This window comes from Abramis brama (assembly GCF_963993115.1).
Source record: "Abramis brama genome assembly, chromosome: 8".
Classification (NCBI taxonomy): Eukaryota; Metazoa; Chordata; class Actinopteri; order Cypriniformes; family Leuciscidae; genus Abramis; species Abramis brama.
The window spans coordinates 1,565,241-1,582,026 of NC_139970.1; the positions used below are offsets into that span (position 1 = coordinate 1,565,241).

General features: G+C 39.2%; 1 protein-coding gene across 1 annotated transcript; it reads left to right on the forward strand.

Moving 5' to 3' along the window:
• The first annotated feature begins 9,350 nt into the window (after positions 1 to 9,350).
• Positions 9,351 to 16,270, forward strand: LOC311088045 (uncharacterized protein). Its single transcript, XM_084121683.1, has 3 exons — positions 9,351 to 9,432; positions 10,201 to 10,282; positions 14,662 to 16,270. Exons 2-3 carry the CDS (start codon positions 10,246 to 10,248, stop codon positions 15,588 to 15,590), a joined length of 966 nt encoding a protein of 321 aa, XP_083977809.1. The 5' UTR covers positions 9,351 to 9,432; positions 10,201 to 10,245; the 3' UTR covers positions 15,591 to 16,270.
• Positions 16,271 to 16,786: the final 516 nt, after the last annotated feature.

Consider the following 16,786-nt stretch of genomic DNA (forward strand, 5'->3'; position numbering starts at 1 on the left):
TAAGGATCAGTATTACATTTTAGTCAAATAACACACACACACACACACACACACACAAAAAACGAACTTCTGAAGACCACAGCTGGCTCAAAGTACACAACAAAGGCTAACTTGGTCCTGAGCAACAAACCTACTGACCTAGAGTCATTGTCACCATGTCAGTAAGAGGAAGTAGAAACACGAATGATGCTACATTTACGTCATGCTGCCGAACAGGGTCACACCAAGGCTTACCTAAGGACAGTAGATAGTCATGTGTTTGTGCTGGCCATCAATCTGTTCCAGGAGTTAGGCCTCTCAGAGCTGTTGATTGGATTTGGATCAGGGAAGGCATATAAAGATATTCCAATCCACCACATCTCAAAAATGTTGGGATCTCAAAAATGCCAAGCACTGCCCCTCTTCCACACGTTCACAGGATGTGACGTTGTATCAGCAATGTATGGAATTGGCAAAAATACTGCATGGAATGCGTGGGCAGCTTACCCAGAAGTCACCGACACCCTCATTGTGATCACCCAAGACCCAATCAGCCTCACACTGGAATCAGTGCACATGCGAGTTCTCGAACGCTGGACTGTACTCATGTATAGTAAGAACTGCGGTGTCAAGTCAGTCAATGAAGCCCGGAAGCTTCTTTTCATTCATGGCCTCAAGTCCCTGGATTCAATCCCCCCGACCCAGCATGCCTTATTCCAGCATGGGAAGCGTGCCCTGCACACTGCAGCTTTTGTCTGGAAGCAGTCCCTCTCCAAAACTCCAGAGATTCCAGACCCCAGTGAGTGGGGTTGGGAATGGAATGACAGAACCAAAGTCTGGGTGCAATATTGGACAGATCTGGATGATGTCAGCAAGGGATGCTCACTCCTCCTCAACTGTGGCTGTGTGGTTGCCTGTAAGGGCAACTGTAAGTGCCAACGAGCTGGACTTCGCTGTACCACATTGTGCAAGTGTGAGGGAGGCTGTACTAATAATGATGAAGAGTGAAATAAATAAATACATGATGTTTAAGTATGTATTGTTTTTTTTGTGTGTGTGTGTGTGTGTGTGTGTGTGTGTTATTTGACTAAAATGTAATACTGATCCTTAACATGATGAAACGCCTAATATAACTTTTCACTGTGGCATAGTTCTGAAGTTGTGTTAATTTAAAGCCTCAACAATGGTCCTTTTGGTCACAACATGTGATTTTTGACACTATAGTGATAGTGACCTGTCCAATCAACAAAGAAAAGCATACCTTGGAGGTAAAAATATGGGTCTAGGCCCCTGAGTAATATTTCAATGTGTCTTTTTCAGAGATATTGACAGTTTATTTGAGCTAAATTTGACTATGATAATAGATTTAACATGGAAATGGACTTAAAATAAGAAGAATATATCAGAATTGGATTCCTTGTATCAAACAAAGTAGAAAAATTACACTATACAACAATTTAAGACTAAAGGAAGCTGAGATATAACCTTTTCTCTTTTTGGCGGGGGCCATTTTGGATTTTATGGATAACTGCCACTAGGGGGGCCACCCCAACTTGTATCCATGGATTTTTAAAAACCTTAGGCCTATACCTAACACCCTGCCAAAAATCAAAAACTTTTCCAAAAGTGCCCAATCTTCATGGTTTTTCATGTATTCCTTCCCAGCTACAAGGCGATAGGTAGCTTAGACAGTAAATAATTACATTTTAGAATAAAGGAGAGACTACCGATTTGCTTAAATATTTGGTTGGGGATAAAATACCAAATGGAATTTGGATTGGCAAGACATCTTTTAAGCCAATTTATCTTAAAGATATTTATCATACCAGAAAATTCTAAAAACTCAATGCCTCCATCTGCTCTATCGTTAGAGAGCACTTCTTTTTTTAGTTTATGAGGTTTCTTTTTCCAAATGAAATCTAAAAAAATTGTATTAACTTCTGTAGCAATTTTTTTCTCCACAAATAAAGATAAAGATGGATATACAAAAAGAGAAAGACCTTCTGCCTTTGACAGGAGGACTGACTCTGCCATATAATGACAGGTCCCGCTGTAGCCAGATATTAAGAATATTTTTAGATTTAATGATCCTAGATGAAACGTTTAAATGTTGTCTTGACAAAAGATTTTTAGTAATATACATTCCTAGATATTTGATTGCGGACTTAATAGGTATATTTTCAATCGAATCATAATTCAGATCATGGAAAGGCATGATCTCACATTTTGAGATATTTAATTTTAAACCAGAAGCACAAAAAAATTGGTTAATTAAATCTAAAGCCTTTGACACATATTTTCCATCTTTTAAGAACAGCGTGGTGTCGTCTGCCAGCTGTGAAATTTTAATTTCCCTCCCAAAAATAGATACTCCTTTCAATTCTTGATTTTGAACAATGCTCACAGATAGCAACTCAGTAACTAATAAAAATAAAAAAGGAGAAATAGGGCAACCCTGCCTAACACCACGATGTACATCAAATCTATGAGAAGTGTCAAAATTAATAATAACAGAACTGTTAACACCTTTATAAAACATAGAAATAGTGGAAATAAAAGAATCCCCAAAACCAAACAACTTAAGTGCTTTTAGAAGAAAATGGTGTTCAATTGTGTCAAAGGCTTTGTAAAAATCAAGAAAAAGAATAAGACCTTGAGATCCAACAAATCCAGGACCAATCTTATATTGTTGTAAATATGACGGCCTTTTAAAAAAACAGATTGTGTTTCAGAAATAATAGAGCTAAGATTCAATTTTAATCTATTGGAAAAAAACAAAGCCAGCATTTTATAATCTACAGTAAGAAGCGTTACAGGGCGCCAATTGTCAATAGAAAGAGTATCTTTGTTGGGTTTAGGTATGAGGGAAATAATCCCTTGTTTCACGGTTATGGTCATCTCTCTCTGTAAAGGGCATTTAATAATATCCCAAAAATGAATATAAAATTCTATGGTAAGGCCATCAATACCCGGAGATTTAAGTGCTTTCCACACTTCCTCGCAATTTATATCCAATTCATAATATGATTTATCATAGTCATTAATGGCTGGGATAAAGCTCTGTATTTTTTCAATAAATTATACTCTATTTATTATTAAATAAAAGTATAAATTATACACTTATTTCAATATCACAACTATTAATATTGAAATTAGAAGAGTAAAGGTCACTATAAAATTGTGTAACAAATTTAGAAATTTGAATAGGATCTTTACAAATTGCTCCTTCAATATTAAGGGCAGTAAGGGCTTTTTTCTTTCCATTTCTTTTCTCAAGTGCAAAGAAATAGCTAGAATTGTTTTCACCTTCTTCTTACCATTTGGCTCTAGATCTTATAAAAGCCCCCTTAGCTAATTCTAAATAAAGCTTATTAATTTGCAAATTGATACTATTCAGCTCCAGTTTTTCTTCTTCAGAGATGGTCTTTTTATAATAATAATAATATAATAATAACTCATTTAACTTGCAAATCAAAAAATGATGTCTATTGGCTTTCAATGCTTTGCTTCTTGTTATAGCAATTCCCGTATTTGAAATATTCCCATTTTCCTTTGTAATTATTATGTACATCAGTAAATAATTATTTGCCCAGATTAACAATACATTTATTGAATTTGCAATCCTTTAATAAGTTATTATTAAACTTCCAAAAGCCCCGCGGAATTAGGCTGCAGACCGCAGAGGTTTAAATAAATTTGCTTATGGTTTGATAAGGGAGAAAAGGCATGAGAGATATCTTTAACAAGATGAAGAATTGAAGAAGAAATTAAAAAAAGATCTATTCTAGAATGAAAGGATCATTTTTTGTTGGACCAAGTATAATCCTGTGAATCTGGGTTATAAAACCACCATGCATCAGTCAAAGAGAAATCAGAACATAGAAAGAGTTAAGTCATTTCTTAGAGCAATTTTGCTATAGGCCTAGGGGGATATCTATCTAAAGCATCATCCATGCACTCATTAAAGTCACCACGTACAATAACATAAGAACCTTTATATTCAATAAGTAATTCTTTGATTTTGGAAAGAAATCTGAGAAAAAAGAACCTTATTAGAGGCATGAGAATTAAACCCATAAATATTGCATAAAATGGCGAAAGAGTTGTCTTGCTTAATAACTGTTGTAATCCACCAGCCATCATTAGATTCCACCACTTTTAGAAGATCCCCTTTGAATGTGTGTATGAGAGTCAAGACCCCTGCAGAATGACTACTCCCATGACTGGCGAAAATCGTATTTCCCCATTGTGTCTTCCAAAATTTTAGATCTGCACCTTCAAAGTGTGTTTCTTGTAGAAATATTAAGTCTGCATCACTTCTCTTACAAAATAAAAAAATTGCTTTCCTTTTAACCACATCACGTGATCCCTTGACATTAAGAGACAAAACAGACAAATACCTAAATGTAAAATCCATTAGAACAAATAACCATGAACAAACTGGAAACTGAAAAGAAAAAAAAATTCTTAAATTCGCAACAATTAAGAACCCCCAAGAATTTAAGAAACACTTAGTAGAAACTACAAGGGAGAGGTGGCTAACATCTTATCAAACAATGTGCAATTACAGCACAATATACCCGTTTAACAAACAAAGAAATAGGTCACCCAATTATCAAAATTCTAAACATCTCAATCTGGGTTAATTTTGTAGTAAATAAAAATAATAATAATAATAATAAATTATTTTTGAAACAAATATATTTGAAACAATTAATTACTAGCTACTACTAAAAATAAAAATAAAAAACTATACAGGAAATCTAATAAGAAGGGTAAATCAGTGTTATGTAAAAATCTAACTAATGCATTGCATTATTATTACTTTTTTCATTTATTTATTTTTAATCAAATGTTTATTCCTAGGATAAACAAAAAAATCAACACTACTTTACATCCGAAAAGAAGTGCTTCTTCCCATCAATTAATGCGAACGAGGAGCGAAAGGAAGCCTTCTTGCCCGCATCCCTCGCAGCTTTAACTGGAGGACAGAGTTTCTCCCTTGCAGCTCTGTCTTCTGGAGATAGGGGTTCTGTAAGGCGCAGGCCGCTGTCATCCAGATATTTGCATCTTCTTGCTGCCCGCCAAATGCAGACAGCGGAGGGAGAACATGACAATGATAGCTCTTGCTTTTCCTTCATCCCTTGCCGGTGTTGTGCCGAATTTCGACTCCCTGCCAAATTATTACCCCCCTCGTTGAAGTCAGTACCTGATTGCCTAATCCTAACCCCACCCCTAATCCTAACCCCACCCCTAATCCTAACCCCTCCCCTCATCCTAACCCCACCCCTAATCCTAACCCCTCCCCTAATCCTAACCCCACCCCTAATCCTAACCCCACCCCTAATCCTAACCCCATCCCCCACAACTAATCCTAAACCTACCAATACTAGGGGGTAATAATTTGGCGGGGGTCGAAATTCGCCACAACACCGGACCCAGTCGATGAGCTATATCCACGCTGTCATTTAAAACGTCGCGAATATCTGGTGCCATTTTGCTGAAGGTGTCAATTACCACACTCCTGGGATCCTCCCCTGCTTTTTCTTTGACACCATGTAACTTAAGCAGCCACCTCCAGCTATAACGTCTGCACTCATACAGACCGGCCCTCAGGGATTTATTTTCCTCTTTCAAAGTTTTAATCTCGCCGTCAATGCATTTCAAAGCTTCATTGTGTTATCCCACATCCAGTACCAGCTGATGAACCGTCGAAGAGAGACTTTCAAGCAGTTTAGACATAGAATCTGTTGTCATTTCAATAGTTGCAATTTTTTTAAAGGTCTCATCATGTTTTGCAGAAAGTTCTCGAATCGCAGATAGTATACATACGTTTTCATCGCCTCCTTCTGGAACTCTTTCCACGTGACGTTTGTTTTTTTTGGCCAACGGTTTCTTGGGAGTATCGGGAAAGGGAGCACCAAGAGCCTTTTCATCAAAGACTGGGACCGAATCAGACACCTCCAGTGCCTCACCCTCGCTCGTCGCGTCCATCATTGTGAGATTAGAGAAACTGAATTCTGACCATTTACTTTTGTACGCGTCGGAAACACCGTCCGGAGTTACGTTAAAGATTTGCTGAAAATATATTTCAAATATATTTATTTTGTGTATGGGACAATGTAGTCATGAAGCAGATACTCATAATAACAGTGATATACAGAGATTTAAACAAAAGAAAACAAATTAACTCAATTCACACAACAGGGGAGACAGGCTCGCACCGAGCAAGCAGATAGTTTTGGGCTCCTGTTATGAACACTGGTGAGCGTCAACCTCAAAATTCAGTACACAGTAAACTATCAGTCAAACCAGACAGCAACAATCCCCTCTATTAGTGTGGATACGATGTTCTCGCAGTATGGCAGCAGAGAAGCCACAGGGCTGTAACGTTAACCGTAGCGACAGCGGAAAAAGCAAAACGCCACAGACGAGAGGAAGAATCCTGAGTCAAATACAAAGAAAAGCACAACTAAAATGTATGTTTCACCTGTTAAAATGTTCAGCTCATAACTACATGCACGATTACACTTACCGAAAAGGGACAATGTGCTTACACAATGTGCTTATCACTTCACAGGCACGGATACTCTGAGTTCATATAAGCCGCCGTTTAGCTGGAATACAAGGATACTGCACACAACTCAAAACATCAGCCGATCCCTGAACCCCGAACGAGTCAAAACAATCCGCTTTCCACAGAACAATTAGCACATACCTGAGAGGTGAGCAGTCCCGAATCCACCCACCGAGACAGCCGAAGGAAACGGAGGGGAAAAGACAGGCTAGAATGCAACACGAATCATCAATGTCATCCGCACTTCTTTCAGCAGATTGACAGCTGTCCTCCAGAGTGAACATAACTGTGTCCATGGCTACGGTGTGTTTTTCATGGCAACGGTGTGTTATACTTAGCAGTTCTACATTAGAATTCAACCGAGCCATATAATAAATACATATAGAATGCTGCATTAAACAATTTCATAAGGGAAAAGAATAAATAATAAATCAAGCCCATAGTGAACTCTAAGTGATCAAGGGCTTATTAGCACAATCCAGTTCAGCCTACGCCAGTAGAGGCACTCATGCAACGCAAGCCATGACGTACACCGAGTGAGCGAGACGAGGGAAGTTAGCGAGTGAAGGGCATCACAACTGACCCTTTGCTAAGCCACGCCCGAAAACCGCCACTGGCCAATCGTGGCTTAGCAACCGTAACTAGGTGCGGGAGGTCTGGCAAGCTTTCGGGTGAGGGAAACATGCCGAAGCGTTGTTGTGCTTATGGATTGTGCAAATCTGATACCCGGTATCCTAAAAGTTTGGACTGGGGTGTGGAATTTATTTCCTTCCTGAAACCTAAACTTAATAAATATATCTGGGGCGTCTACAACCGACCCCCAATAATCTTTATACTCTAGCTCTTGCGTCTACAGTCGACAACTGGCTTCAAGTTCCTTACCCTAACTTGTTTGCCTAACTATAATAACCAGACAGACTTCAGCAAATGTCCTTAAAAAGCTTTAATCACGGCGGGGAGAGTTTCCCCAGCAGTTCTCAGAGAATCTCCCCAAGAAGCAGCACGGCCGGGGGATCTCAGACAAATTTCAGAGAGAATCCCACCAGCTAACACGAATACAACAGTGTTTATAGAAAAGGAGAATGGGTGAAAATGACATGATACATTACATAATTTCCCTACAATTTGATTGGTTCTTCATAGACCCTTCTGTTACTAGGTAAAAGAAAACTCTGTTTTAATGATTACTTCATAATCACAAGTTTTGAAGTTTAGACATCTGTCTAGTTTCATTTCCCATATTTGTTATTTTTACACTCACTCAACTAAAGTCACAAGTTTTCGCCAAAGAGTTTGGAAACATAACTAAATGTAAACTAAACTAAACATTTCTAAAATTCAAAAACATATGATTGCAAGAAAAATAAATGTTGAAATGAAAAAAATCCATCACAGTATGTACAATAGTTAACATTTAATAAAATTGTATTTTTTCACAGATTAATTTCTCCAATATATATTAAAATAAAACAAAATTTAATATTATGTAAATGTGGTTAATTAGAATTAGACGTCAGCATTTATTTTTATATTCAACATTTTTTTAGTTTATTCAAATTGTATATACAATTTCTATTTGTTTATCTCTTTTAGATGATCCTCTGCTTTCTGCTGCATCATGCTGCATCAGCTCATTCACAGCATCTCCAAATCCAAGGCAGATATTATGCAGCTTTGTGCAGGAAACTACCACTTCTGGGACAACTAGCTGATTCAGAGGTAGAGCCTGAAGAAAGAGGGGCACTTCAGGCACACTTATTTGGGGTTTTTATTCTTTGCATTTTGGATGTATCTTACATTTATCTTTATTTGTCATATATTCCAGTTTTTTATTTTGTGAGTTTCATGTAATTAGTATTAATTTAACTGCAGCCACAACTATATTATTCCCTTTTATAATTTGCAGTGCATTGTGATTTTGATTGGAAACTTAAGCTGTGGAAAGCTGTGTCATGCTGCTGATGAGATGCTGTATGCTGCACTGGTGTAGTGTACTGGTGGGGTGAGGTGGGGTGGGGTGGGCAATATTACAATACAATTTTGTATTTTTTTAATACTACCCCAGATCAGAGCCTTTAATGATTTTGTTGGGAGCCATGAATAAAATAAAATAAAATAGAATTCACATTTTCTTATTTTATTTGTCTTATCCTATCAATGAGTAGAATGAGTAAATTAAGGCTAATGCTTTTGGATTTATGTGGAATATTTATTGAATATGTTAAGTGGAATTAAAATTCACATAGAGAAAAGAGATGTTATTTTTTATTATGACAAAAAAAATTAGACAAGAGTCATGTTTTAGTGTTAAATCTTATCATTTAACTTGCTTAAAAAACTTGGTTGGTTTAAAGTTGTACATACACAAATGTAAATGATCTGAGAGGAAACCCAACATCTCCAGGTTCAAGGCTGATATGAAGATTTTTTTTAAAACCTTACAAGGACCTTTAGGACTTTTACCAGAACTATGGACATTTACAAAGAATTAAATTCCTCCTCTTTATTTTGATTATACACGTATACCCTTTACTGTTCTTTTTTCTTTCTTTTTCCTCTTTAATATGTGAATTTACTTTTCTTCAATATCTTTGAGATGAATGTTGTCTTCAACATTTATCATATAGGTCTATAAAAAGTTATTAATGTCTTATTATGCTATGGAATTATTTAGAGCAGTAAATGTGAAACATATGTATCTGTTACAAGTATAACCTTAGGGAAAAAAGAAAGAAAAAGTGCTGTGTCATTTGGGACAGGGCAGTGGATACTTGCCAATAGTGATATCACGTCCGCTTCGCAGGTCTAAAAGAGACTGCGGCTTCTCTTCTCTGAGTTGGAGCTTTTGTTTAGTCACAGTTCTGTTGGCCAAAGAGGTAAGAAGGGTTATCGCTGTTCTCTGTGATATCTCTTTCATTTCTTTAACTATATTGGCCATCCATGCTGGTTAAAGAAATATATTGTTTATTTATCTGTGATTATTTTTGATGGATGGTATTTGTAATATTATTTAGTGTTTTGTAAATTCCACTTGGCAGAGCATGTATTTTCTGGATATTATATTGTGTTTGAGGTTTATTTGGGGTTTTATTCTTTGCATTTTGGATACATCTTACTTTTATCTTTTTTTCTCATATTTTCTAGTTTATTTTTTAGTGAGTTCCATTTGATTAGTATTAATTTAATTTAACTGCAGCCACAACTATATTATTTCCTTGGTAACACTTTAATGTTTATTAATGAAACTTAATGTAATGTATTACTAACATGAACTAACAATGAGCAATGCATTTGTTACATTTGTTATTTGTTAATGTTAGTTAATAAAAAATACAGCTGTTCATTGTTTGTTCATGTTAGTTAACAGTGAATTAACTAATGTTAACAAATACAACCTTTGATTTTAATAATGTTTTAGTAAATGTTGAAATTAATATTAACTAAGATTAATAAATGCTGTAGACCAGAGTCTTTAATGATTTTGTGGAAGCTATGAATTAATAAATAAAAAAACTGAATTCTCATTTAATTTATCTTATCTTATCATTTTAATAAGTTGAATGAGTAAATAAAGGCTAATGCTAAATTTAATTTAGGCTTATGCTAAATAGCAGATATTTATATATGTTTTTTTTAACCCCCAGCTAAAGGAGAGGCAGCTCTAACTCTGACTTCCACTATCAACATCTATGCAACTCGGAAAAGAGGCGACTTCCTCTGAATTAGGTAGGTCTAAGATGTTTTTTTACTCTTTTGATCCGTGGCTGCAATACTTTAGACGGGATATTGATCCCATAATTACCCTTTCAAAATAAACTGCATTTGGATCCTCAACCTTCATGTCTCAGAGCAGTACATGACAGCAAAATTTGGGGGAGGAGCATGCGGTCACTGCATTGGAGTCAAGCGAGTGCGAGCATTTAGAAATATTCATTGTCACGCGGGTTTGCGGAGATGCCCGAGGTTGAAGAGACGCTTACGAGCTATCTCTCGCCTGGGTCTGCATCTTCGCTGAAGAAACCTACCCTCCCCTCAAAGCCGTGTAGAACAACGTGTGCTCTCGTGGGTAAAGCTTACCAAGCTGCAGGTCAGGCTGGTGCTGCGCTGCACACCATGGCGGTGTTACAGGTGTACCAGGCTGACCTCTTGAAGGATTTGAGTGTGGGGGAGACAATTAATGAGGAAGCTTTCTCTGAGCTCTTTAGAGCCACAGACCTGTCTCTTCGTGCTACCAAGCAAACGGCCCGTGCCATCGGCCGTTCAATGTCTGCTTTGGTGAGCACAGAGGTATCTGTGGCTTAATCTGTCTGGCATCAAAGACAAAGAGATAGTCTTTTTACTTGATGCCCCGATCTCCCCCTCAGGTTTATTTGGTGATGCAGTTAACTCCATAGTCACCAGATTTAGAGAAGTTAAGAAACACGAGGATGCATTTGTCCAGTTTCTTCCTCGCCGCACTCAAGGGGAGGGGTGTTATGATCAGGCACACTGGCCACAACATACAATGACCGCAAAGTCAGTTGGACTCGTTTATCTAGGGGGTTTATTAAACAATTGAGTAAATTACAAACAAAACAGAAGATGGGAGATTAACTACAACAGAATAAAAATAGTGCAGGAAGATCAATAACAGGCATGGAAGCCGGAACATAAGTCTCTCCCCTCTGCATGGAGTGCCTGAGATTTTAAAGGGTGTCTCTCCGCCCACTCGTTACAGATCACACCTGCACACAATAACAAATGAAAACATACTGCAGAGCAGCCAAACATTAGAAGAGGAAACAGAGCCACCACAGGTAGTGGAGGGACGTAACAAGGGGCCATCGTCGCGCTCAGCAACCTCCCAGGGCAGACCTCAGGATTATCATCACTAATAAAAGGAAGAAGTCCTGATGGTATTGTGCCCAGTCTGGTGGGGGTAGCCCCTCTGCGGGACGGGGCGCGTCAAATGTCTGCTCACTCCATCTCCGCCACCTCTGGCGTTTCGGGGGGCAGCGATTTCCAGCAAAATTTTAGATGTCCCGTTGCTTCCTGCTGTCGTCCAGGACAAGGGACATCTAACATCCCCTCAACAGGAAGTGTTTAAACTAGTACCACTATCAGAGAGTCTGGCAGAGTGGAATCTTCTGCCAGGCATTTCTGCATGAGTATTAAGCACAGTTCAAATAGGATACAGAATCCAATTTATTTGTCTCCACTTCCGTGAAGCCGGAGCTGGCGCACATATTGTCACAAGAGCTATAATCTCTACTGAGCAAAGAGGCCATAGAACATGTTCCTCTTCCAGAGAGAGAGTCAGGCTATTACAGCAGATACTTACTGGTTTCCAAGAAGGATGGGGGGTTGCGTCCAATCTTAGATCTTCAAGGCTTAAGCAAAATGGTAAAAGCGCTGAAGTTCAAGATGTTAACTGTCAAGATGATTGTGTTGCAGATTCAACATCATGATCGGTTTGTCACGATCGATCTGAAGGACACATACTTTCATAAAGAAATATTGCCAGAACACAGGAGGTTCCTGAGGTTCACTTTCAGGGGCGAAACTTACCAATTTCGGGTTCTTCCATTCGGCCTAGCCTTGTCACACCACACATACACAAAATGCATGGATGTAGCACTGGCTCCATTAAGACTCCAGGGCATTCGCATTTTAAATTACATAGATGACTGGCTAATACTAGCACAATCGCAAGAGATGGCGCTTCAACACAGAGACATCGTGTTAGCTCATCTAGCTTCCCAGGGGCTGAGACTCAACACCAAGAAAAGTGTTCTTTCTCCTGCCCAGAGAACGACTTATCTCAGGTTTGTTTGGGATTCGATCACGATGCAGGAACAACTGAGACAAATCATTCTCTGGGCCCAGGACAAATTCCTGTCAGTCAGAGCAATATACATTCCAGGGCATCTGAATGTGGGAGCAGATTTACTGTCCAGACAGAAACTATCGATGGGGAAATGGGGAAATGGAAACTCCACCCAGAAGCAGTGAAACAGATTTGGACCAGATTTTACGAAGCGGAGGTGGACCTTTTCGCCTCTTATCAGACAGCACAATGTCCCCTCTACTTCTCTGTGAGTCACCCAGCCCCCCTGGGTCTGGACGCGATGGCGCACACATGGCCCAAAAAGCGCCTGTATGCGTTTCCTCTAGTCACTCTACTTCCGGAAGTTCTAGCCAGAGTTCGCCAACAAGGGTCTTGCCTCTTACTGATAGCGCCACGTTGGCCGAACAGAGTTTGGTTCTCTGAGATAATATCTCTCCTCAACGGCTCGCCATGGGCGATTCCAGAGAGGAGGGACCTTCTGTCTCAGGCGGAGGGCACAATATTCCATCCCAGGCCCAACCTGTGGAACCTTCATGTTTGGCCCCTGATAGGTACCAACTAAGGGACACTGGGCTTTCGCCTAACGTTGTTGAGACCATTCTAAGTGCTAGGGCTTTGAAAGGTGGTGTGTTGTACATAATGCAGATCCAGTCAACTGCCAGATTGCTTCAGTACTGGATTTCCTGCAGGAAAAATTATCAACAGGCACATGCCCTGCCACTCTCAGGGTTTATGTGGCCGCTCTTTCGGCTTGCTAAGCCTTGGTTGACGGGGTGCCACTCGGGAGACATCCTCTGCTCGCTTGTTTCATTCGTGGGGCCAGACGACTGAGGCCTCCCGTAAGAGCCAAGATCCCTTAATGGGACTTAGCAATAGTCCTAGAGGGTCTGGTTGAGACTCCTTTTGAACCTCTAGAATCAGCGTCTGACAAACTTATGACTCTAAAGATGGTTTTACCATCTCATGCCACTCGTCCTCTCACGTCCTTGAGTCGACATCATAAGCTAATGTCTGAGGCCTTCTTGCGTTCTTGTGAGCACACCTACACAACCGTAGGGGGTCCAGACACCTTCAAGTATGGCGGCGTGGGCATTTTCATTCACAACACACTAAGCAGCGCAGCATTGATTGTAGCTTTTGAAAGGGAACGCTCGGGGTTACTTAACTGTAACCCTTGCTCCCTGAAAAAGCGGAACGAGATGCTGCGCTGCCGTGCAGAAGATCTCTCAGGACTGCTCTTCAAACAAAATATCTGACGATGCACCTGTGGCTCATCTATTTATAGCCTTGCGTTGCGGGAGCGTGCCAATGACATCATCGACCGAGGCTATATTACCTCCAGGTCAATTCTATTGACGTGTTTACACACTATATTCACAGCTGGTCATGTTTAAAGACATTCCCAATGCGCTGAACAGCGCAGCATCTCGCTCCGCTTTTTCAGGGAACAAGTGTTACAGTTAAGTAACCCCGAGCGTTCTCTCCCTTCCCCGTCTCCTGTGCCACTCTGCTCTTCGCAAGGTATGTAGCTTCTTCCTAATAATGTTGCGAAGCTCGATAAGCGGTGGCTTCTCCTCCTCCTCTGCAGTCTTTTAATGCTTTTTGAGAATGTGGAGCTCCTGTCACAGTTGATGAATTCTCTCTGCTCTCCGGTTCTTGGTATATGGAGTTTTGACGATTTTCTCATCCTCTTTACTCATCCTCTCATCCTCGTTCAGCTCCGTACAATGATTATAGTCAGGGCTTGAAGGCAACTGTCAGCATCACCCTTCTACATATTTGATGTTATGTGGGAAACATCTTCTCCAAACTGCTGCCACTCGCTATTCTTGCTGGTTGCTGTCCATTTCATTTGTACTTGGTTTACTCTGCCTGATGATGGAGCTTCTGGTGCCTGGAGGTTCTGGGCACTGTGGGGTGATTCAAGGCTCCTGGTGATTCTCCGAGATCTCACGCGTCTCACCAGAGTCAGACCCTGTGCGTTGCACTATTGGCTCCTCGGGTATTTCATCCTGTCAGTATAAGTCAAGTTTACTTAAGTGCAATTTTAAGTATATTCTGAGAAGTACATAAGGTATATTTCTGAGAAGTATATAAAAAGTAGACTCAAAATATACATTTTTAGTTTTAGTTTAAAAGAAGTATACTTAAAGCACACTTGAATAAACTTCTTTTTTGTAAGGGATATAAGTTTTGATGAGCTCAATCTATAGAAGGACTAAAGTAACAGCTTTCATTTGTTTAGGAGATTGAATGTTTTTTTCTTTCTGTGTTGCAGGTTCAGGCACGATGAACGGCATTATTCCCAAGAGCAAAACAAAAGGCATTGACATCTGTGGAGTGGGGAAATACTATTATATAATCCGTTCTGATCTCGGCTGCTATATGAAGATAGGTAGTATCAATAGAGGTTCAGACATCTCTATTTTCAGTCTGTACCTTGCCTGCAAAAATGGAGACCATTATCTTGGAGATGAAGATGGTTACTTTTACATCATCAAGGGCAATTCCTACCGTAGAGTCAAGAACCTGACGACAGACAGTGGTGCTGAAGTTCACAGCCTTCATACCAACTGCCAGGGTGGAGACCACTACTTCTCAGCTTCTGGCAAGTTTTTCATCATCTTCCAAAAAAGGGGCACTTACCGAGAAACAACAAACATGAATGAAGACTCAGATGCTGAAGAGTACAAGCTCCATCCCAGCTGCAGAAACGGCCTCTATTACTGGGGCCTGTCAAACGACTGCTTCTTCCTAAAGCCAGTCTCAGATTGGGGAGTTGAGTACTATAAAGGTACCGACCTCAGCAATGATGAGTGCGTTGGTGTCTATTCTGTTCATCCTGATGTTGTTAACTTCCTTCCTGGTGGACTGACAGTAACTATAGGCCCATCCTTTGACAATTGGGAGAATATGAAAACTATAACTAATGACAGCAATACACCAGTGACATGGCACAAGAAAATCAATAAAAATGCTGGATACGATAAGGAGAAGATGTCCCAGATCACACACAACTGGAAAATAGCCACGTCATCCTTGATTGAATCTGGAGAACATGCAAAGTTAATTTTGAAGATGCACCTCTACTTTTTTGGAGATTCACATGCCAACACTAAAAACGAAAGCTGTAAGGAAATGATTGAAGTGGAAGAACAACTCACATTTGAGCTGAAGCCAAACAAGTCTTTATATCTGTGGCAGTAAAAAATAGGTCTTGGTCAAGAACCAGTGTTGTTCTGCCGTGATTTAAAGATTACAGATGATCCAAACCCTCCGACTGAAGTCCCGCTGCCACCCGCTCAATCATGAAAACATACCAGGATGGTTTAACTCCAAGAATAATCAAGTTAAATACCTTATAACTTCTCAAGCAATTATTTAGATATCTGCATGCATTGCTTAAAATGAGGCTTGAATTGTTTAATATAGCAAAGAGATTTTTCAGTTACAGTCAATGTAACTACAAATTACAACACTAATCATTATGGTATTATTGAAGCTTTGTCTTTATGATTAAAAGAAACAGACAGAATCCGACTTTAAATCTTATGAAATTCCTTCTTAAAATCTCACACATGCAACCCAACTTCAGATCTTTCAATATGGTGGCTAAATCAGGCTTTGGGAAAGTTAGGCTAGAAAAAAATGCATGCTTAGTCTATATTACTGTAGATGTTGTCATAGTGTAATCGATGTCTACTAATGTGTTTGATTCACAAGTATAAAAAGAGCTGCATTCTGTACTCATGCATTTGGCGTATACATGTAGGCTAGTTAAAAGCTGTTTGTTTTTTTGTTTGTTTGTTTTACATATTTTCCACATGTTTTACTTTATGGCATATACCATTTGGATTTTGCTTTTAATAAAGCTGGAAAAAAGCTTTTAAAGTCTGGGTGTTTTCATTGCCATTCTGTTCCTTTAAAACCCTTAGGTGGTCTTCTGGGTCTTTTTGACCCCAAATGACTTTTGCTAAAATATAAAAAATAATTATCTTTGTCCAAATGGCATGAGACTTTGTACAGTTGTCAACACTTTTTAGATCTAAAAAAAACACACAAAAAAAAAACAAAAAAAAAACTGTTTTTATGTCAGTGTGTAAAAAAGTAACACTCAGGTCCGAGACCCCGCTTAGAAAATGGACAAGATTCATCCTCAAAATCAGAAACAATGCAGGACACACATAGATGGAAATGAAGTGGCACACTTCCAACAATGCAAAAAACATCCACAATGCAAAATGATCATGCTCTCTCTCTCTCTCTCTCTCTCACTCACACACACACACACACACACACATTGCCAGAAATACATTTGTGAGACTATAAAAACTCCTCTCTTATAATTTGTCAAATAAAATAATCCAAAATGCAGAACCACCACAAAAGTAAATTGGTGACAA

Bases quoted from the DNA above. Each gene is read 5' to 3' on its own strand.
- LOC311088045 (XM_084121683.1), top strand. From the start codon at position 10,246: ATGCAACTCGGAAAAGAGGCGACTTCCTCTGAATTAG. The intron at 10,283-14,661 runs GTAGGTCTAAGA...TCTGTGTTGCAG, and splicing joins GGCGACTTCCTCTGAATTAG to GTTCAGGCACGATGAACGGC.